This window comes from Eptatretus burgeri, chromosome 16 (assembly GCF_056783735.1).
Source record: "Eptatretus burgeri isolate ZD-2024b chromosome 16, Ebu_testis_v1, whole genome shotgun sequence".
Lineage (NCBI taxonomy): Eukaryota > Metazoa > Chordata > Myxini > Myxiniformes > Myxinidae > Eptatretus > Eptatretus burgeri.
The window spans coordinates 45983603-46007077 of record NC_140976.1 but is presented as its reverse complement, the minus strand read 5'-3'; the positions used below and the strand labels follow the sequence as shown (position 1 = coordinate 46007077).

Sequence of the window (23475 nt, the reverse complement as noted above, 5' to 3'; positions counted from 1 at the left end):
TTTTTGCTTTCATTACTTTTGCTTCATTTCCACCGAAGGTGAAGGTGGTTATGTTTTCACCCCATTTCTATCTGTTTGTTTCTGTGTTTGTCTGTAGGATATCTCAAAAAGTTTGGACGGATCCGGATGAAATTTGGTGGGCAGGTTCGGTGTGTGACGAGGACGAACCGATTAGATTTTGATGAAGATCCAGATCCGGATCCAATTACTAGAATTTTTCTGACAAAGAAATTGAACATTGGATCATTTTGCTCAATACATAAATTAAAAAGTGGATTTTTTTTTTGTGTACTATTTCTTTCATCAGGTTCTCTTTGTCTTTTATTAGGACTGAGATGAAGATGTGATCACATTTAAGGTCAAATTTATGCAGAAATCCTGAAAATTGCAAAAGGGTTCACAAACTTTTTCTCACTACTGTAGACATCTATTAGACGAGGATTTTGCAGCTGGGAAATGGTGGCAGGCACTCACTCATGCTGATGAAGGCATACGATCAGGTGTTCGTGGTCACCATTTGAGTTGAGAGATGCTGAAAATATGGAACATCAACACTACTCTTGGTCTACAAGGACTTGGTCTTCAGCTCAATGGAGTACTGCTCTCCCTTTTGGGCTGATGCCCAAGCATTACATTGGTCTCTCTTCGATTCTGTGGAAACTAAAGCTCTTAACATTATTGGAATGTCCCACCATTGAGACCAAAGTACAAGGTCTATTACTTTCACATCACTGGCAGGTCAGTGGTCTCTCGTCTTTTTTCACTGGCTCTTCTCCGATATTTCTCCCTCAGCTCTCGCAGTCCACTCGACCCCTAGCAATTTCAGGATGCACACATTCTTCCAGCAACCCCCTCCTGGGTAAACTTGCAAAATCCAGATATACTGCACACCTCGACTCCTTTGTTCCTCACTTCTTCCTTCTATGGAACTGCCGTCCAGACGCCATTCTTTCTCACTCTTCTCTCGAGGGCTTCAAGTAGACACTGCACCATCACCTCGTGTCATCCCCCATCCTGTCTAATGACCTCCCTCTCCCTCTCCTGTCTGTTTATCCCCCTGCTGGTTGTGACCAAATGTTGGCCTGCTACCCAACTGTCAGTTCAACCTTGTTCTTCCATAAGAATCGATCTTGTAAAAAAAAAAAACGAAATGGGACGTCATGTCAGTTCACTCTCTGGGGGACTCCATTCTGTGCATTGGATTTCCATTTGATAATAGATGAATGACCTGACCATGCATTCTGGCCCTGTGAGCTAGGATATGTTTTTGTTTGACAATGAGCCGTGGTCTTTCAGTCAAGGTACGTGTGTGTGTGTGTGTGTGTGTGTGTGTGTGTGTGTGTGTGTGTGTGTGTGTGTGTGTGTGTGTGTGTGTGTGTGTGTGTGTGTGTGTGTGTGTGTGTGTGTGTGTGTGTGTGTGTGTGTGTGTGTGTGTGTGTGTGTGTGTGTGTCCTCCAAAACTCCAAAACCATAAAACCTTGCAGCCTGAAACTTTGCATGCATACCAAGAACACCATGCATGAACTCCAAAGAAGTGCATGAGTGAAAATTGGGTGTTTGGGTTAATTAAAACACCCCTTTTGAAGATAATTAAAGGACATATTAAATGAGGAATTTGGGAATTCCTGACAAGGAATGAGATACTGACTTTAACAACCCTGACAAGGAATGAGATACTGACTTTAACAACCCTGACAAGGAATGAGAAACTGACCTTAACTTCCATGACAAGGAATTATATACTGACCTTAACCACCCTGACAAGGAATGAGATCCTGGCTTTAACCACCCTGACAAGGAATGATATACTGACCTTAACCACCATGATAAGGAATGAGATACTGACTTTAACCACCCTGACAAGGAATGAGATACTGACCTTAACCACCCTGACAAGGAATGAGATACTGACCTTAACCACCCTGATAAGGAATGAGATACTGACTTTAACTTCCCTGACAAGGAATGATATACTGACCTTAACCACCCTGACAAGGAACGAGAAACTGACCTTAACTTCCCTGACAAGGAATGAGAGACTGACTTTAACCACCCTGACAAGGAATGATAAACTGACCCTAACTTCCCTGACAAGGAATGATATACTGACCTTAACCACCCTGACAAGGAATGAGAAACTGACCCTAACTTCCCTGACAAGGAATGAGAGACTGACTTTAACCACCCTGACAAGGAATGAGAAACTGACCTTAACTTCCCTGACAAGGAATGATATACTGACCTTAACCACCCTGACAAGGAATGAGATACTGACCTTAACTTCCCTGACAAGGAATGATATACTGACCTTAACCACCATGATAAGGAATGATATACTGACCTTAACCACCCTGACAAGGAATGATATACTGACCTTAACCACCATGACAAGGAATGATATACTGACCTTAACCACCCTGACAAGGAATGATATACTGACTTTAACCACCCTGACAAGGAATGATATACTGACCTTAACCACCCTGACAAGGAATGATATACTGACCTTAACCACCCTGACAAGGAATGATATACTGACCTTAACCACCCTGACAAGGAATGATATACTGACCTTAACCACCCTGACAAGGAATGATATGCTGACCTTAACCACCCTGACAAGGAATGATATGCTGACCTTAACCACCCTGACAAGGAATGATATACTGACCTTAACCACCATGACAAGGAATGATATACTGACCTTAACCACCCTGACAAGGAATGATATACTGACCTTAACCACCCTGACAAGGAATGATATACTGACCTTAACCACCCTGACAAGGAATGATATACTGAGTAAATGAGTATTTTATTTATTTATTTTTATCATTTTGGATGGAAACAGCCATCGTCCGCGTTGTAACTGTGTTGTAACTGTGTCCACGTTGTCACTGTGTTGTAACTGTGTCCACGTTGTAACTGTGTTGTGACTGTGTCCACGTTGTAACTGTGTTGTGACTGTGTCCACGTTGTAACTGTGTTGTGACTGTGCCCACGTTGTAACTGTGTTGTGACTGTGTCCACGTTGTAACTGTGTTGTGACTGTGTCCACGTAGTAACTGTGTTGTGACTGTGTCCACGTTGTAACTGTGTTGTGACTGTGTCCACGTTGTAACTGTGTTGTGACTGTGCCCACGTTGTAACTGTGTTGTGACTGTGTCCACGTTGTAACTGTGTTGTGACTGTGTCCACGTAGTAACTGTGTTGTGACTGTGTCCACGTTGTAACTGTGTTGTGACTGTGTCCACGTAGTAACTGTGTTGTGACTGTGTCCACGTTGTAACTGTGTTGTGACTGTGTCCACGTTGTAACTGTGTTGTGACTGTGTCCACATTGTAACTGTGTTGTGACTGTGTCCACGTTGTAACTGTGTTGTGACTGTGTCCACGTTGTAACTGTGTTGTGACTGTGTCCACGTAGTAACTGTGTTGTGACTGTGTCCACGTTGTAACTGTGTTGTGACTGTGTCCACGTTGTAACTGTGTTGTGACTGTGTCCACGTTGTAACTGTGTTGTGACTGTGTCCACGTTGTAACTGTGTTGTGACTGTGTCCACGTTGTAACTGTGTTGTGACTGTGTCCACGTTGTAACTGTGTTGTGACTGTGTCCACGTTGTAACTGTGTTGTGACTGTGTCCACGTTGTAACTGTGTTGTGACTGTGTCCACGTTGTAACTGTGTTGCGACCTGTTGGCCCAAACTCCTATTTATTCCGATTTTGAATTCCTCATTCGTTCTTGTTTTCTGTGATTCGTTCCACATTCCTTCGTTCCTTGGTGTTTATGAGGTCGCCATGGCGTGCGGAGGAGCTCGAGCGAAGTTTTACGCTTGTTCCTGTTTCTACAACAAAAATATCTTCGTGTCCACGTACGGAGTCCACGTCTCGTTCCGGAACGAGAAAACCTTTCGCACGGAGTACGGCCCGGTGGGTTTGTACGGAGTACGTGACGCGTCTTGTGAAGAAATAAAATAATAATCCCATTTGGCCAGTTCCGTGTCACGTGGCCAGTTCATTCCGATTACAGATCTCGAGATCGTGAAGGAATTTACCAAATTGTGGTTCGAGTACCAAAATACCCACACGGACAGTGTAAAGTATCCAATGTACGCAGTGAGGTAAAGTGCGTTCCTGTGGTATTTTGTGACGAGCATAAAGATAAGGACTCCAGATTGAGGTGTCAACACGTTTTGTATTTACCTCACTCGGGGGCGTGGTCATGACGTTACTGTACTGTACTGTACTGTACTGCACTGTACTTACTACAATCTTCTCATTGCGCAATTTCTGAAGAAAAACTGATATTAACTCGTGGACCCTTTGCTCCGTTGGACCAAAATCCCATCGGTCTTCACAGTTTTAGAGCAGACCTGCCATGTTGTGTTGCTTGAGCGTTCGTTTGCCTTTTCCCTTCGTGTGTAACCTTTTGGCTGCTGGTTGCATCATTGGTTTGGGGTGGAGTCATGTTGCTAATGCAGTGCCCCTATTACCAGTACATTCGTGCTTATTTCACCGACCTCAGAAGGATGACAGGCTGAGTGAACCCCCTGGTGTTAATTCAGTGGAAACTGGGCTCAAACCCAGGACTCGAGGATCCCAAGCCACCTCTCACCGCTCGGCCTCGGATCCCAAGCCACCTCCCTCACCGCTCAGCCTCGGATCCCAAGCCACCTCCCTAACCGCTCAGCCTTGGATCCCAAGCCACCTCCCTCACCGCTAAGCCTTGGATCCCAATCCACCTCCCTCACCGCTCAGCCTCGGATCCCAAGCCACCTCCCTAACCGCTCAGCCTTGGATCCCAAGCCACCTCCCTCACCGCTCAGCCTTGGATCCCAAGCCACCTCCCTAACCGCTCAGCCTTGGATCCCAAGCCACCTCCCTCACCGCTCAGCCTTGGATCCCAAGCCACCTCCCTAACCGCTCAGCCTTGGATCCCAAGCCACCTCCCTAACCGCTCGGCCTCGGATCCCAAGCCACCTCCCTCACCGCTCGGCCTCGGATCCCAATCCACCTCCCTAACCGCTCAGCCTCGGATCCCAAGCCACCTCCCTAACCGCTCAGCCTTGGATCTCAAGCCACCTCTCTCACCGCTCAGCCTCGGATCCCAAGCCACCTCCCTCACCGCTCAGCCTTGGATCCCAAGCCACCTCCCTAACCGCTCAGCCTTGGATCTCAAGCCACCTCTCTAACCGCTCAGCCTTGGATCCCAAGCCACCTCCCTAACCGCTAAGCCTTGGATCCCAAGTCACCTCCCTAACCGCTAAGCCTTGGATCCCAATCCACCTCCCTAACCACTAAGCCTTGGATCCCAAGTCACCTCCCTAACCGCTAAGCCTTGGATCCCAATCCACCTCCCTAACCGCTCAGCCTTGGATCCAAAGCCACCTCCCTCACCGCTAAGCCTTGGATCCCAATCCACCTCCCTAACCGCTCAGCCTTGGATCCCAAGCCACCTCCCTAACCACTAAGCCTTGGATCTCAAGCCACCTCCCTAACCACTCAGCCTTGGATCTCAAGCCACCACCCTAACCACTCAGCCAACACCAGGTTTTCAGGTTGCCTTTCACCAAACCCTGATGTGCTTGGGCCAGGGTGGGGATTATACGTTTGTCATTATTCTTGCCAAATTATACTATTACGATGATCATTGTTAATATTATGAGTATTAATTAATATATGGTTTGTTACAATGTTATTATTTTTGTTATGGGGGCTGATGGATTTGGTCTTGGTTTTCATGTCCGTGCGTGCGTGTGTGCGTGCGTGCATGCGTCCGTAACCATAGCTCAGGCATGTGTGGACCGATTTTGTTCGTACGCGGCACAGACAACACATCATGGTATACAAATGCACATCATTATTTTTCGACATCAGATCCAAGATGGCCAACTGGGGGCAATTTTATTTGTCATTTTTTTTTTTTAAAGCTCCGAGGTCGAACACGTCCTCAACCATTTCTCGGATGTGCATTTACCGATCTTGTTCAAACTTGGCACACAGATCATGAATGATTGCTTACATCTCCACGTCTTTGTTTTTTTTTCAAGATCAGATCTAAGATGGCTGACTGGTGGCCATTTTGTTACTTAAATGTGTCCCCAACCACTTCTCAGACATCCATGGTCCAATTTTGTTCAAACTGGGTACAAGCACGGTACATGATGGCATACACGTGCCCCTCGCTCTATGTTGTGATCTGATCAAAGATGGCCGACTGGTAGACTGGCAGCCATTTTAGTTGTACATAAATATGGGTAAACCCTTTAACTCTGTCATAGAAAAATTACTAGAACAATGGGGGCTATGACATTTTATGTTTTTTTACTTGTTTATTTCGTAAATTGAATGCAATGCCATGGAAGGACCGATTAAGCTGCTCTATACACCGTAACATGGCGTGCATTTAAAACATGGGAATTATTCTGGGTTCTTTGTCGTTCATGAACCTAATCAACTCAGCAGATCATGATGATCATTTCGGTGTATCACATTCCACATTAGAACGCTCCAGTCGAACCCCACAAAAAACATGACACACACACACACACACACACACACACACACACACACACACACACACACACACACACACACACACACTTCTCCTTTTATTAAAAATCTAGCAAATTTCTCTTGTGGCTCTGGAACCAAACAGAATATATATATATATATATATATATATATATATATATATATATATATATATATATATATATATATATATATATATATATATATATATATATATTGTGACGTCCACGGGACTTGAACAGTCCCGCCAACGTAGAATGAGCCGAAACGATGGAGGCGGTTTATTTATTTATAACCCAAACATGGCGGTTCTAATCGCTCTACCGCAAACGGGACGAGGAAGGTGGCACAAGTCACTTTTCACTGAGTTGATGATGTTTATTTGTTTTTATTATTATCCAGAAATAACAAGACTCGGCAAGAAGAGGGATCCGGGGCGATTCGACGGGATGGTGTGTGATCGGGCGTGGGGAAAACACAGACAATTCCAATGAATATACAGATCTCAAACCCTCTAAGGCGCCAAGTACACACACACACACACACACACACACACACACACACACACACACACACACACACACACACACACACACACACACACACACACACACACACACAACGTAGCTACTTCTGGTGGTCAGGCTGGACCGTGGTGTGGACGCAACTGTCCTTGGATCAGCGTCGGACGAGCTGGCCTTGCTCTCGTCAGGGGGGGGGGGGGGCAGGAGAAACCGTGGTGCTGTCGACCTCCTAGTTCTGGCCCAAGTCCGCTCACAGCCACCAGGGAACCAGTTCTGGCGCCAAATCAGAAGGCGCCTATCGACTTCCGGTTCCGGTTTTGAGCGGCAAGAGGTCTCCTTCGGGGCTCCCTGCTGACATTCTCAAAGTTAAGTTCCGGTTGTTATTTGTCCCGTTTTAACTGTTTAATTTTCTCACCTACATGTTAATGTGTGTTCCTAGTTCGGTTTTGTTTCAAAAATCGTGCTATTTTGTGAGTATTTATTGTCGACGTTCTCACCTGGTGTTTGAGGCCTAGTCCTAGGCTTGAGGCCTACCGGTTCCACTTGGTGTTCGATCGTTTTTTTTTTTTGTTTGTTTGTTTTTTCTCCCCATTACCTTCAATTTCTATCCTCCCCATTACCTTCAATTTTCATCCTCCCCACTTTCCAAATATCCCCCATTCTCCCAACTAATCTCTTTCTTATCTCAAAAAAAAAAAAAAAAAAAAAAAAAAAAAAAAAACCCAACAACAACAACAACAACCTTCTCCCGATTCTGCTACTTCTTCCTCTTAACTTCCTCCTCGTCTTCCTCGATTTCTTTTTTTTTTTTTTACACTTCCATGACCTAATCTGTTGAACTCTCTCATACATTAATATTAACAACAAAAACGATCTTATAATGCTTCATCTTCCTCTCTCACACATGTGGTACTCTTTACTGTTTCACAATGCACTACTCTTCTGCTATTTTAACAGACTGCTCTCATTTCGACCTCTCCTTCATTCCTTGCCTAAAAAATCCAACTATTACAGCGCTTCTTCTCTCCATGCTCTGAATTCGCCTTCATTGCATCCATCAAGAATTGTGTTAAATCGTATATCTGACCTAAAACTTTTAAAAACCACAGTTTGCCATGGATGCTCAAGCTTTCCATCAACCATTCTTTTTCCAACTTCAGTGCCAACTCACCCCCCTCACCCTCACTCTCACTCTCAAAGCAACCATCCCACTCTTCTCCTCCAAGCCTCCCTCTCACCTCTTTCAAAAATTCCCCCCTCACCTTTCTCCCACCTTTCATCCCCTCACTCTTCCTTCTCTAAGTTGCCCCCCTCTCATCCACCAACCTGCCTCCCTCCACTGCCCTCTCACCTCCATCTCTTCACTCCACCTCCTCAAATCCTCAACTGCCATCTTCCTTGTCTCTTGTCCCCCTCTCTCACAGCACCACAGAGCCTTTTCTCCTCCTCATTCGGCCCCCTCCCCTCGCTATTCTGCAATACCCCACACTCCTTCAGCAACCCTCCTTACCTCCCCCCTCGTCCCTCGTCCGACCCTCCCCGCCCCCTCCACCTCCTGCACCAAAAGCCTCCTCCCCTACCTCTTCATTAAAAGTGTGGACCTCAAATATCCGGGGCCTTCGCTCAAACCTTTCAGATCTTTCCATGCAGGTTGCCACTGACAAACCAGACATTATCTGCCTAACAGAAACTTTCCTCTCCCAAGACGTGTCTGACTCCCAAGTATCTCTCCCTGGTTACTCCCTCTTACGGTATGACAGACCTGAGCCTCGTCCTGGTGGAGGTGTTGCTCTCTTCATCAAAGACTCTATTCCTCACTCTCCCTGCACTGCTCTCACTCCCCCACACCCCCAGGAATACCTCTGGCTTCGGCTTCCCCTCCACTCCCACCTCATGTTTATATGTGTACTGTACCGTCCACCGAACAGTGATGACTCCATCTACACCTCACTCTCCGAAAACATGGACCATCTTCTATCTTCTCATCCAAACTCTCTCTTCCTCTTATGTGGCGACTTCAATTGTCATCACGCCAGTTGGCTAGGTGTGGGTACCTCTCTCACCTGCCATGGGACATCAGCAAAAAGCTTTCTGTGACTCATTGGGACTGACTCAATCGGTCAACTTCCCGACCCGGATCTCAACCAATGGTACTCCATCTCTTCTGGATCTGATTTTGACAAATTTCCCTGACAATATCTGCTGCTCTTCCTTCGCTCCAATTGGTTCTTCTGACCACGTCCTTATTAAAGTGGACATCTCTCTGGCTGTTATCAGAGAACCACCTCACCGCCGTCGAGTCTGGCATTTCACTCCAAGCCGACTGGCAGGGTCTCGAGCAGCCATCAAACTTACAGACTGGCCTCCTATCACTACTTTCTCAAACATCAACTCATCCTGGGAATTCTTTCAAAGAAACTTGCTCTCCCTCATGCACAGATTTATCCCTCTCGTGTTCAGTTGTCTTACCCTTCCTCCCGCCCTTGGTTTACTGAAGCTTGTGGCGAGGCAGTTGTCCTGAAACAACTTGCCTTTGCCTCATGGAAAGCAAACCCAACTGAGGGCAATCTCAGTTCTTTCCACAAAGCTCGGAACAAGTGTGTATCTACCCTCAGGAGAGCCAGAAAACAACATCTTTCTCATCTCAAGTCTGAACTCTCAAACCTCTCTCCCTCCTCAAAATCCTGGTGGCGTTTAATCAAAATCTGTTTCTGGTGTATGTTTCCCCCTCCATCCCCTCCCTTACCTCAAATGGCCGCACTGCTGATTCCACACGTGATAAAGCTGAATGTCTAAACTCGGTGTTTGCAGCTAAATCTTGTGTCCCAAACCCATCACTATCTCTACCCACTTTACCCAGTCGCACCCAACTGTCCCTGGACTCTGTATCCTTTTCTCCTAACAAGGTGGAGAGCTTGCTTTCAAACCTCGAGTCAGATTCTGCAACCGGTCCAGACGGCATCACCCCACGTGTCCTCAAAGCCTGCTCTTCTGCTCTTGCTCACCCTCTCTCTGTTCTATTCACCCTCTCATTTTCCCAAGGTCATCTGCCATCTGCTTGGAAATCTGCTAACATCACTGCCCTGCATAAAAAAGGTGCAAAAACAGATCCCTGTAACTATAGACCAATCAGCCTTCTCCCAATCATCAGCAAGGTTATGGAATCCATCATCGCTTCAGACATGAAATCCTTCCTCTTCTCCAATGGCTTGATTTCCAATCATCAATTTGGTTTCAGACCAGGTCACTCTACCCTAGATATGCTTGCTACTGCTCTCCCATCAATGGATGGAGGTCCTCAATGCCAGACAGGAAATCCGAGCCGTATCCCTGGACATATCACGTGCTTTTGACACAGTCTGGCACCCTGCCCTACTCACCAAACTCTCTGCCCATGGTATTCAAGGCCATCTCCACTCATGGCTCGCAGACTTCCTCCTGTCGCAGTCAACGTGTGGCCCTAAATGGAGTTCTTTCATCCCCTCTTCCTGTGCAGGCTGGAGTTCCTCAAGGTAGCGTTCTGGGCCCTGTTCTTTCTGGTTTCATCAATGATCTCTCGGACTCTCTGGAAAATCCTCTATTTCTCTTTGCCGATGACTCAACCCTCTGCCGTACCATCTGTCATCCCTCAGACCGGCAAGCAGCAGCTTCTTCGCTCACTGCAGATCTGGATAAAATCACAAACTGGTCCAACACGTGGAACATGTCTTTCAATCCAGACAAATCTCACACTCTCACTATGTCTCTTCGAAAGGACCGTTTGCGAAGCCCCCTCATCCACTTTCTCAACAATCCTCTGGAAGAAGTCTTTTCTTTCAAGCTTCTGGGTCTCACTATCTGCCATGACCTTTCCTGGGAAAGTCACATTTCCAACCTTGCCTCAAAAGCCAGTCGCCGAATGGGAATCCTCCGTCGTGCAAAGTCCTTCCTGGCCCCTCTTGAGCTCCTGACAAGTTACAAAGCTTTTGTCCGTAGCCTGATGGAGTACTGCTCTCCCCTCTGGGCTGGTGCTCCTGCCTCCCACCTTTCTCGACTTCACGCTGTCGAAACCAGGGCTTTTAAGATCATTGGCATCTCCCGCAATGAAGCTGAGTCTTTGGGCCTCTCACTCAATCACCGCAGGTTGGTCGGTGGTCTTTCTGTCTTCTACCGACTCCTCTCCAGCCTTGCCCCCCCTGCTCTCTGCGATTTGTCCCAACCACATTTCCACAGGGCGCTCAAGGTCCGCCAACAACCCCCTTCTGGTAAAACTACCAAAATCACGAATCACTGCTCATCTTCACTCTTTCATTCCTCTTTTTCCCGCCTTTGGAATAAACTTCCTCACCTCTATTCTTTCCCATTCTTCCCTTCAGGCTTTCAAAACAGCTCTTCCCCACCACGTCTTATCTTCCCCCATCCAAATCCTCAATCTTTTCTACCCCCGATAATCCACCCAAGCCCACTTCCTTCAATTCTCCTGCTTTCCTTCCTGAAAGTCCCTTTAATGTCCATCTTCCCCTCGCCATGTTCCCCGTCCCATCCCCATCCCTCTCCCTTCCACAGTTCACCTGTGTCTGTTCCCCAATGTTTTGTCCCTTCCACTCCCGCCCCTCTTGTCTCATGCCTCCTTGCTGTGAGTTGTGTGTTAGCTCTCATACGAGCCTCGACCAAGGTATACAAAAAAAAAAAAAAAAAAAAAAAAAAAAATTGCGAGCAGGAGAGGGAGGCAGGTCCGCCCACCGTTCGGCCCCGTACTCCAAGTCAGCAGAACCCCAGAGCCAACCAAGGTGAGGCATGAGGCTCAGCAAGGCTCCAAGACACGATGAAGAACACGATCGAATCAGCACAACAAGTACGCTTCCCGCGCAACAGCCTCCACACCAAAAAAACACGATCTTTTTGTCCCGATCTTCTTCCTCCTCTTTTTCGACCCCGAACAGAACCTTTTTATCCTTCCATCCTCGTCACTTCCAATCGAGCCGTTTTATTGGCCCACCGCCATCGCCTTCCGCCAATCGTGATCAGGGGGCGGAGCCATCCGCAGCCCTGTCCTGTGACGTCACGGCCAGCCTCCAGGGACTACTAAAAGGGGTTTACGCAGACACACTTACCCTATCCCGTGTCCCTATCTAATTACGTGACAATTATCATTTCCCCCTTGAAGAAATGAACATTTACTAGACAACTTATCACCACTGAATTGCTACTTATTACATCGAGATCCTGGTAAACTCGAACAGCATGGCATACCTAATTAAACATCCTAATTCCTTTTGAATGCATACCCCCCCCCCTCAAACGTAACACTGCCCCCTCCTCTGGTACCGCTGCTCCTGCAAGGTATATCACAGGCGCTACCGTACCAGCCTTAACACTTACTGACTCACCTAATTAACCTAACAAAATAAAGTAGGAGGGGCAATGGGCAGCGAGTCGCAGCTGACTTACCTATCCTGCTTAATGTACTACCCCCTTATGGCCTTATCCTCGCCTAAACAATCATTCGTTTTTTTTATTTTTTTTTGTTTTTTTTATTTTATCACATGATAGCACTGAGTGAAGTTGCACTCCATCTTCTGGATCATCGCTCTTGCCCAACACTCTTCCAGTGATCTGGGGAAGGGAAACAAAAGGTTCCACAAAAACACAACACTTATACTTTACATTCCTACTCTAAGCCTTAACGACACTATTCACAGGATATTTACACTTGACCGCCTCCCCCAGTGGATGCTAATAGACCCAGCGTTACCTGGGGAGCCAATTTTCAAATTTGCTTGCCCCAAAATTATGCGGACATCATGCCCTTGCTGCACATGTCAAGTTGTGCGGGATCGAGTGGGACTCATACATCTTCACAACACACACCATGGTCATCATCACATTTCTAGGTCATGGTCCTCATTTTAATCATGCAGGCTGAATCCCGTCGTGGCCGTGGGGTGGGTTACCACAAGATGATGGGGGCATCTCAGGTGCAACCATGCCCACAGGTAAGCTTTAGTCCAACCCGGACGTTTCTCCGCCCCGTTCCCTTTGATTCCCTCCCCCCTGGTAGCCATCAGCTCTAATCCCGTACAACACTCTGGAAGGGGTCTCACTGGCTCCTCTGGCCTTCCTGGGTCGCCAAGGTCCTACCCGCCTTGGTCGCCCAACCAGACCCTCTCCCAGTTTCCTCCAGACACTGTCACCATTAGCCACCAGGTGGTGAATCTCCTTGAAGGGGGTCGCAATTCACGCTCACCGTTAGCTTCAGCAATCCCTGTGGACAAGCACATCATCCCCACCCACAAAACCCACATGACTCCCCCACCCCATCGGCCTTACATGTGACACCTGCATTTCTAACACTTCGCCGACCATGACCTTCCCTGTTACCACCCCATGCCCAATAAAAAAAACAATGTGTGCACCATACATTTCACTTCTTCACTTAAAACAACTCACACAGCACTTCTCACCCGATCCACGCACCAGCCATTGGACAGCCACTTGTACCCGCTTTGTTTCCAATTACCCACTGTCCCGATTGTCACTCTAAAACCCAGCAGAACTTACAAACCCATGCCAATTTTCCCACAATTCATTTTTTTCCACCAAAGGAGGGCACTTCGCCACAATCTCAGCAGCCGAGCATGGCCGTATATGCTCAGCCCAATCTAGTCTCCCCGACCCCCGACAGTGATCTCCGGACCCGACCTATGAAAGGGCATCTCGGATAGACCTGGCGGTTCAGCAGGAGGTTTCACCCTCTCCGAGTCTAAAAGTCTATTGGAGGGTCCCTCCATCGCCGGGTACCGGCAATATCGTTGCATGTGTCCTCTTCGCCCGCACCGGAAACAACTCCCCATAAAAGGCCCCCGTGGGTATCGGTGTAATGTCTCTTCCGGTTCCGGACCCCCTCGGCCATAATCGAATTGCGCTATTGGCTGGGCTTGACCCCGCCGCTTTGGCACACCAACTACCGAATTACCCCTTATCAAACTTAACAGTTTCTGGCAAATTTCCTGAAACATTTGGGTAATGCCAATTTCTCCCAGCCCCCCTCCCTGATCCTGGATCTCCACCTGTCGGATCGTCACCGATGGCCTCTCGGGCACGCGACCTGGCCGACTCCACGAGGCCAGCCTGGCCGCGCACTCGGCCGCTCGGTGTACGGTGGGTGGATCCTGTAACTCCACTAGCGCTCGGACCTCAGGGTCAGGAAGAGCAGCTAAAAATTTCTCTAGTGCCAGTCTGTCCCATGCCTCCACTGTAAGGTCCCGATACGCGATCCTGACTGATTGGTAAATGTCCTGTGCCAGCTCCTGCACTGTCTCACCCGGCTTTAATCTGCGGTGCTGGAGCTGGGCCCGCACCAGATCACAGTTTGCCGCGAACCCAAACCGACGGCTCAACGCCTCGCAAATGTGGGAGCTGGTCAACATCCCCTCCGCGATCACGTTTAACACATCTGCGGCTGGTCCCCGCAACGTTGCCACCAAATTCCCTGTACGTTCCCGCTCATTCCACCCGTTTAGTCGGGAAATGCACTCAAATTGCGTCAGAAAAGCTTCAAGGCTCCCTGACCCGTCGAAATTTACCAGGGGGATCACTTTTACGGTGGCCCGCTTCTCAGTTTCTCCCTTGTCCGAATCCAGCCCAGGGATCAAACACCCTTGTGGCTGCGTATCCAATTTCGGAGCCCACTGTGGCCAAAAATGTTTTGTGGTGAGGGTCTCATGGGTCAATTTTGCCTCCTGTTCCAAACGTTGAATGGACCGATTCACCTCTTCCCGCAGGATCTTCTGGGCCCGCACAACCTCCTCCAAGGCTCCGTCGCGAGTTTGTAGCTGCTCCTCAACCAACCCGGACACTCTACTTACAAAAGACGGCTCTACCAGGCCTTTATCCAAGACTTCATCTTGGCTCATAATTTTATCTTGTTCGTCCAAACGAGCCTCCAATCCTTTTACCTCCTCCGCCAAATTCATCCCTTGCTTCCTCAGCTCTCCCCACTCTTCAACTTGCAGCTGCATACGAGCATCCACACAGGCACGATGACGTTCCAGGCTTTCATCCACTTTATCAACCCGAATGTTCGTTGCATCAATTTTATCTACCAATTTTTTTCGTATATTTTCCCCCTCCAATGTAATTTCTACCTTTGTTTCCTCCAATCTATCCTCGAATTTACTTTGTATTTCTCCCAATTTAACATCCACACACTCCTGCATCTCAGTTTTCATTTTCTCCATCTTTTCCCCCAATTCATCCCTCATTAAATCAATCCGTGCACCCAACTGTTCGCCCATTACCCCCAATCGATCCGCCATCTCTGCCCCCTGTGCCGTCATTTTTGCCCTCTGTGTCACGAATTGATTTTCCATTTGTGCCGTCATTTCTGCCCCCTGTGCCGTCATTTCTGCCCTCTGTGTCACGAATTGATTTTCCATTTGTGCTGTCATTTCTGCCCTCTGTGTCACGAATTGATTTGCCATTTGTACCATCATGTCCGCTATTAAACGTTCCAACAGTGTCTGGATCGTCATCGCACCGGTTTCCAGCGCTGCCGGCTCCGTTACGGGCATGAAGCACGGTCCACGCTCGGAATGGGGGAGGTTCCAACCCTACCCCCGTCTCTCCCTTCTTCCCCCGACTCGCTGCCAGACACGTGGCCTTCCTCCTCAAACATCTGCACATCCGCCATGGTGCAGAAGTCCCGTTTGCCGCCAATTAATTTGAATTTGAAAAATCCCGCCAAAATTTTCCCGCGCTCGCGCGCTTTTCTGCAGTGATTTTATATTCCAATTCGTGGCGAGATTTTAATCTTGGTATATTCTCCCGATACCAAATATAATTTAGAGGGGTTCAAACATCCCACTCCTGACACCAATGTGACGTCCACGGGACTTGAACAGTCCCGCCAACGTAGAATGAGCCGAAACGATGGAGGCGGTTTATTTATTTATAACCCAAACATGGCGGTTCTAATCGCTCTACCGCAAACGGGACGAGGAAGGTGGCACGAGTCACTTTTCACTGAGTTGATGATGCTTATTTGGTTTTATTATTATCCAGAAATAACAAGACTCGGCAAGAAGAGGGATCCGGGGCGATTCGACGGGATGGTGTGGGATCGGGCGTGGGGAAAACACAGACAATTCCAATGAATAAACAGATCTCAAACCCTCCAAGGTGCCAAGTACACACACACACACACACACACACACACACACACACACACACACACACACACACACACACACACACACACACACACACACACACAAAACGTAGCTACTTCTGGTGGTCAGGCTGGACCGTGGTGTGGACGCAACTGTCCCTGGATCAGCGTCGGACGAGCTGGCCTTGCTCTCGTCGGGGGGGGGGGGGCAGGAGAAACCGTGGTGCTGTCGACCTCCTGGTCCTGGCCCAAGTCCGCTCACAGCCGCCAGGGAACCAGTTTTGGCGCCAAATTGCGAGCAGGAGAGGGAGGCAGGTCCGCCCACCGTTCGACCCCGTACTCCGAGTCAGCAGAACCCCAGAGCCAACCAAGGTGAGGCACGAGGATCAGCAAGGCTCCAAGACACGATGAAGAACACGATCGAATCAGCACAACAACAAGTACGCTTCCCGCGCAACAGCCTCCACACCAAAAAAACACGATCTTTTTGTCCCGATCTTCTTCCTCCTCTTTTTCGACCCTGAACAGAACCTTTTTATCCTCCCATCCTCGTCACTTCCAATCGAGCCGTTTTATTGGCCCACCGTCGTCGCCTTCCGCCAATCGTGATCACGGGGCGGAGCCATCCGCAGCCCTGTCCTGTGACGTCATGGCCAGCCTCCAGGGACTACTAAAAGGGGTTTACGCAGACACACTTACCCTATCCCGTGTCCCTATCTAATTACGTGACAATTATTATTTCCCCCTTGAAGAAATGAACATTTACTAGACAACTTATCACCACTGAATTGCTACTTATTACATCGAGATCCTGGTAAACTCGAACAGCATGGCATACCTAATTAAACATCCTAATTACCCTTTGAATGCATACCCCCCCCTCAAACGTAACAATATATACATATATCTATATATATATATATATATATATATATATATATATATATATATATATATATATATATATATTTAAAATGGCCCTCACAATCCCATAAAGATCCCACATCAACCCTTCCGCCGCTACTCCCCTTCATCCCGAGCATGATTGATAGTAAATGTCATTGTTTTACACTTACCCTGTTCATTGACAAGCCACAGATTAGGACTTTCCAAATCGGTGTTAAGAAACTGCCAAACCAGATAAGGTGTTCCCCTCTGGCAAGTCTGCCTGAAAGTTGGTAATGACGGCATTGATTTGCAACAGCAGACGTCTCTACTAAATAAACCATCGAGCGTGCCAGATTCACGGTAATCCCACAAAGTTCAAAGTCCACTCCACTCAATGGCAATGATGATTGAAGGTTTGGGTAGAATATGCTCGTCTACAAACCTTTGTGCTTTGCACCGGTCCACGTCCTCGGGAGTTTTTCGACTGGGGAACCACATCTTAGCTTTTGGGGTGAGATGAGAAAAGTCTCGAACTCTTTCGTTGTGCAGAGGCACACCCCTTTTCACAGGTACATTTCCAAGCATTTTCAACTTCTTTTAGAAGCTTTGTGAGTCATTTTGGGCAAAAATCCTCATCTGACGCACACCATTTATGTTCGGCAACACGATGAACTCAGTTGCCAGGGGTTTCTGCACATTCTGGGATGGATTATGTCATTTCAAAAATTGCATATATGCTGCATTGAGTGCCAAAGTGTGCTAAGTTGCAGAATCGTGTTCCGAATCATGTTCCGATTCGTGTTCTGGACCTTGAGTGTTGAAAATATATAATTCAATTGAAATTATTTCCTTGATCATAGACTAACGTCTGTAGACCGACAGAGTGAGCCAACTGCTTAACTCTACTTTTCACTTCGTGCACGCAGGTTAACAAAATAATATACTCTCCTATAAATGGACGAGGTGTGTGTGTGTTCCACTGCTGCCACTCAAAAATTGTATTAACAGGACGAAACGAACCCGACACCTCTCATCCATGGATATTTCTCTTATTCCTATATTTCCGTGAGTCTGATTTGCATTCAGGAACAGAACAAAAATGGTTTACCATTTTTTAAATTGCTGCTCTTTCATCTAAATGCTGAAAATTTTGTTTAAAAGACTATTTAAATTACAGATTTTGCGTGAGCAACGGCACGTTAAAAGTGCCCTTCTAGCCGAACCGAGTCACTGAAAACGCACACACGGCGCATGCGTGGAAAGCCTCGTTAGCATTCATACGTCAAGTCACGTATTGTATGGAATATCCTCCCGAACACACATGCACACAGAGGAATGAGGTAATTGTTTCAGTCTCTTTGTCTGCCTGCCTGTTTGGCAGTCAAACAAAATTGAAAATCATTCCAAATAGGAAACTTACTGTTTTTAGGGATGTCATAAAGGACACAAACGGGCACGAACAACTAATTTAATATGTTAAGGTGTACAAGACGCTGCATCAACAGTGGAAAACTTCCAAAAAAAAAGTATGGTGTTCTCTGGACCCTCTCATTATTTCCCCCCCCCCAAAGATTTTAATCCCTGTTAAACTATTTTAAGTTTGTAATTGTGTTGAATGGGCAGGAACCAAAATGGCCACCTCATTCACGTGATACAAACATCATGTCTTTAGTTATACAACTCAAAATAGTTGTATAACTAAAGTAAGAGGGCCTTCACTTGTTAACTTGTATGCGAGTGACAAATTTGCCAACTGTCCGATCATCAGTTGGTCTCCGTTCACCATTGAGGTTTTGATGTTTTCAGCACAGAACCTCTCCAAACAGTTGATCCACAACTGTGGACTTTAGCCAGACAGTCAGTCCTCTTGATAATGTAATCTTGCTTTGTAACTGTCTACCCAGAGTTTATCACTTTGTCTGATAGATCTTTACCTTCCTTGGTCGAAACTTTAATCTCTTGTCAAGCTACGTTATTACAATCTCCGCCGTTATTTCGAAAAAAAATTGAATATGCAGCATTGATAATATAATTGTTGAAAGACAGTTCCAATGTTCATTCTGAATGCATTTTTGGCACGAGGGATTTACGAACACCTGATTACAAGTTTCCACGCAACGTAATTGCTTCATACAATAATTGTTCAGCACGTTCAACTCGTGCATCCTTGGGTTTTTAGAGGTGACACGAGGCATTCTGAGAGAATTGGAAACAGTCTTTCTGAGACACCACCATGTGGATCATCCAAAACACACTTGATTACATTCTTTAACAATTCATTACAATGCCACATCTGTCAGAAAATGAGAGGAATCAAATCATTGACACCTTCAAGCATGGTCTTCCATTGGCAATGTTGCAAAGCTATTTAGTGTGAGGAGAGGAACTGTTTACAACCTCACGAGACATTATCAAACCATTGGATCAAGAGGAGAATTGCCAAGAAGTGGACATCCCAGGAAAACGACTCTCACTCATGGCCAATACATATTCACGACCCAACTACGCAGTCGGTTTCAAACAACCCAAATTATTGCAAACAAACTCCTTGGACCTCACAGGAAAAATGTGAACACCATCTTGAGTCATCTCCATAATGCAGAGATCCATGCTCATCATCCTGATCAGTGTCCAAGACTTTCACCGCGACACATCCAAGCCCACTTGCAGTGTCAAATCGGCATCGTCGATGGACACGGAGGGAAGGGGAAAGTGTTTTGTTCAGTGATGAATGAAGGCTTCTCCATGAAAGACATGATGGCTATGCATGGATCTACAGAATAGGATATGAACAAGGTGCCAGTCTGTGGTGTCCAGGAAGCCATACATTTTGAACGTGGAAGTGTCATGAGGGGTGGTATTGCTGAAACTTCTCGTACCAACTTGATCCATATCCATAGCAATCTGATGGCAGATCGATACATCATTGAGATCTTACAGCAACATGTGTTGCTGACGATTCAACAACATGGCCCAGGAATCATGTTGATGCATGATAATTCTGCTCACAGGGCCATTCAAACCAGGAACGTTCTTATCGATGCCATCGTTAATGTCATAACACCCTGGCCTGCCATCTCACCACATTTCAATCCAATCGAACATCCCTGGGATATCATCAATCGTCACATTTGAACCTTGCCAATATAGCCACAGACCCTCAATGAACTTGAACAGGATATGAAATTGCCATGGAATGCCATTTCCAGCATTAAATTTGAATGTTCATACGGTCAATGAGATGACAGTGCAATGCAGTGATTGTGGCCAGAGGTGGACATACCGGTGATTGAGATTGTTACTTCTACATTAGATCCCGATGTGAAAACATTCACCACATTGCAGCACTTCATAATAATGTCACAATGAAATGAAACATGTCATTAATCAGAATTTATCTGTTGTTTTTATTTTGCAGCTCTTGAAAAGCAGGGGCTGCCTCACCGAAGAGTCATTCCAGCAAGTCATTTCGCAGGTGGTTTATTACGTGCGTGCCTTCCAAACTCAGATTCTGATTATGACACGTAGTTGATTTCTTAAAACCTGACAATGTAACCTTTTTCAGATCAAGGCAGAAATCGAACGGCGGAGATCTTTAGGTTCAACCTTTCTGCAGAGGCAAAAACTAATCTCGGAATCTTACAACCCTTTGCATCCTGAAGTATATAGTTTGCAGGTAAATAAGCATTATCACGTGCAATATCAATGGTTTTGGTAATGTTTTCATTTGCGGAGAAGGGAGTGGTGCTCGATTATCGGCACACCAATATCCACTCCCCATATTTAATTTCATTGAATTGCCTTCAAAGCACATAGTCTTTCCAATTTAGCAATGAACGTCTTAATGTTGTCACAATGGCAGTCTGCTTTGTTTTAAACATTGTATTGAATGAACCGAATGTTGAGTTGAGGTATATTATATGACCTGGGAGGCTGATGTGGAGGTGTGCACATTCAACCTCCACCTGTAAGCTGCCGAGCCTGGGTTTGAATCCCAACCCAGCTATAAACTGTCATCCCGGTGTTTCACAGGCAGGGTGATTCATCAGTGTGTGTGCCCATCCCTCTGATGGATGTTAAAAAGGTGTCCCGTCTGCCAGCATTTGTCGGTGGACATTCAAGATCCCATGGTGTCCTTCACAAAGAGTCAGCGAGCTATCACCGGTTCCATGGCCAAATTACAAATTCCTTCCCAAACCTACAGAGGGCATTGCATCAGCGGCCCAGCCATGCCCTGAGCCAATGATGCTACCCTGCATATGAACGATGACAGCAGGATGATTCATCAATGTGTGTGCTGTCCTCGGATGGACGTTAAACGGGGCATCTCATCTACTAGTATTAGCTGGTGGATGTTAAAGATCCCACGGTGTTCTTTATGAAGAGGAGGCGAGCTTTCGCCGGCACCCTGAACAAATCACAAAATTCCTCTCTGAACTACTGCTGCAAAGGCAATGGCAAACCATAAAGCAAATATTGTGAGACATGATCTGTGCTTTGCTGCTTCACCAAGTCAGGAGGTGTATTGCATTCATACAAAGATATATATATATATATATATATATATATATATATATATATATATATATATATATATATATATAATCACTGGGGTGGCCGGCCCAGGTTTACCCCCCGACCCTAATTTGTGGTAGCCAGGCAGTTAACACCGACAGCCCCCAGACGGCCGAGCAGTTCCTTATTAAGCCGAGGCGGACATGTTGATTGGCAGAGATTTTAACACATGCTTGAAGGGCATGGCGGAGGGTAACGGCGGACGGGCGGCGGAGTGCGGAGAATTGAACGGATACACAGGGGGTTTATTCACGAACCCATTACAATGACATGAATACGGTTTCTTCAAAAAATACACATTTAATGAACATAAATAAATATTTACAAAGACAATAATTCAACAGGTAGTAATAATAATAATAATAAATAAACAAATCCTACTACAAATCCATGCGCACAAATGGCACTGTCACTTCTCTCGTGGCAGGGCAGACTACACCAGACAATCCGCAAGCAGCTTTCCACATGAAGGCTCAAAATATGGCAGCTTTCCTCTTTCCAAAGGTGCTCTGTTCTCCTCTCACCAAATTAATTACACCAGATGGCTTAAAAAAAAAAAACCCCGACACGTGACGAGTCTCGGGGTCTATTGTGCCTATAAAGCCGGCTGCAAAGCCGGTGAAACGTTGCCTGAGACCGGGTCTGCTCTTGCTTTTTTGCCAAATTAGCGGAGTCGATCTATTTTTCTTCCTTTGGTTGGAAGCACCTTCAACTTCTTTAAAAACAAAAGTATATATATCTAAACACACACACACACACACACACACACACACACACACACACACACACACACACACACACACACACACACACACACACACACACACACACACACACACACACAATTTTTTGCTCTGAAGAAGAGTTATCACCTGAAACGTCAGCTTTTCCTTGCTTCCCATGGTTGTTTGCATAACCCAATAAATACCGTGTTGATTCCATGTCGTTCTATTTGTCTGCCGATGCAGAGTGACACTCACCTTCACAGTTAAGGTGTTTTTCCATTCTAATTTGTTCCACAATTACTTCGTGTGTGCAACATTTCAAGGAACTTTTTTTTAATGTCGACAGAGGAACTTTCTGGCCACGGAATTTTTGCAACTCGTGGACTTTTGCAATTCTCGAGAGGCATCTCGACATGGTCTACTACAGCGGGTCACTTGCTTAGCACGTAAGTTTCTTTCACATGGAAGTGAGGATGTTTTGTTTCACATGTCATATGCATCACAAGTTTATTGTGTTATTATGTTCATGTTTGTTTGAATCTCATCACCTTTGTACACTCGTGTACAGCGAGTCTCTTCGGGCCACTGTAGCACATATGACTTCTATCTAATCAGTTGAAGGGAAACGAAACCCAAATTTTCTCTCTCTTATTTAACCAAACCTAATGAAATTTTATTTGATTCTTTGCAAACCAATTTATGAATTTGCTAATGTTGTACGCAAGGAAAAAAGAACCTTTTAACTGAAGTTTGCAAGTTCACCATTTTCACCATTGTGACGTGTATGCTTAGTGTCTCGTCCTTCATTCTTCATACGCCATGTCTTGACAAGTGTAGTTGTCTTGTCTTTGTGTCGTGTATGTATGGTGTATTCCCTAAAATCCTGCACAGGCCGGAATCTTCTGAAGCCGAACGAGAGCCCTCCTATACAAGAAGAAACAAAACAGTGGGGCTATTGATGACATTGCCTCGACATCATCACTTTAACTTTTCTTATGTTGTCATATTTACCGACTCACAGGTCATTTAACCACAGCAAGCATTTTAGAAGCATGCTAAAATATACTATCACATCAACAG

At 46.3% G+C, this 23475-nt stretch overlaps 1 protein-coding gene across 6 annotated transcripts in view; it reads left to right on the top strand.

The window, feature by feature from the left end:
- Nucleotides 1-3711: 3711 nt before the first annotated feature.
- The window catches only part of OGFOD2 (2-oxoglutarate and iron dependent oxygenase domain containing 2), a 66421-nt gene continuing 46657 nt past the window's right edge, over nt 3712-23475 (top strand). The window contains exons 1-5 of one of the 6 annotated variants that reach the window (XM_085860174.1): nt 3794-3931; nt 6938-7061; nt 20514-20570; nt 20661-20771; nt 22742-22841. In XM_085860174.1, the coding sequence (XP_085716300.1) occupies nt 7026-7061; nt 20514-20570; nt 20661-20771; nt 22742-22841 (304 nt within the window). In that variant the 5' untranslated portion in view covers nt 3794-3931; nt 6938-7025. Of the gene's footprint in view, nt 3947-6937; nt 7062-20513; nt 20571-20660; nt 20772-22741; nt 22842-23475 lie in introns of all 6 variants that reach the window. The other 5 variants (XM_085860175.1, XM_085860170.1, XM_085860171.1 and 2 more) reach the window with 5 other exon arrangements.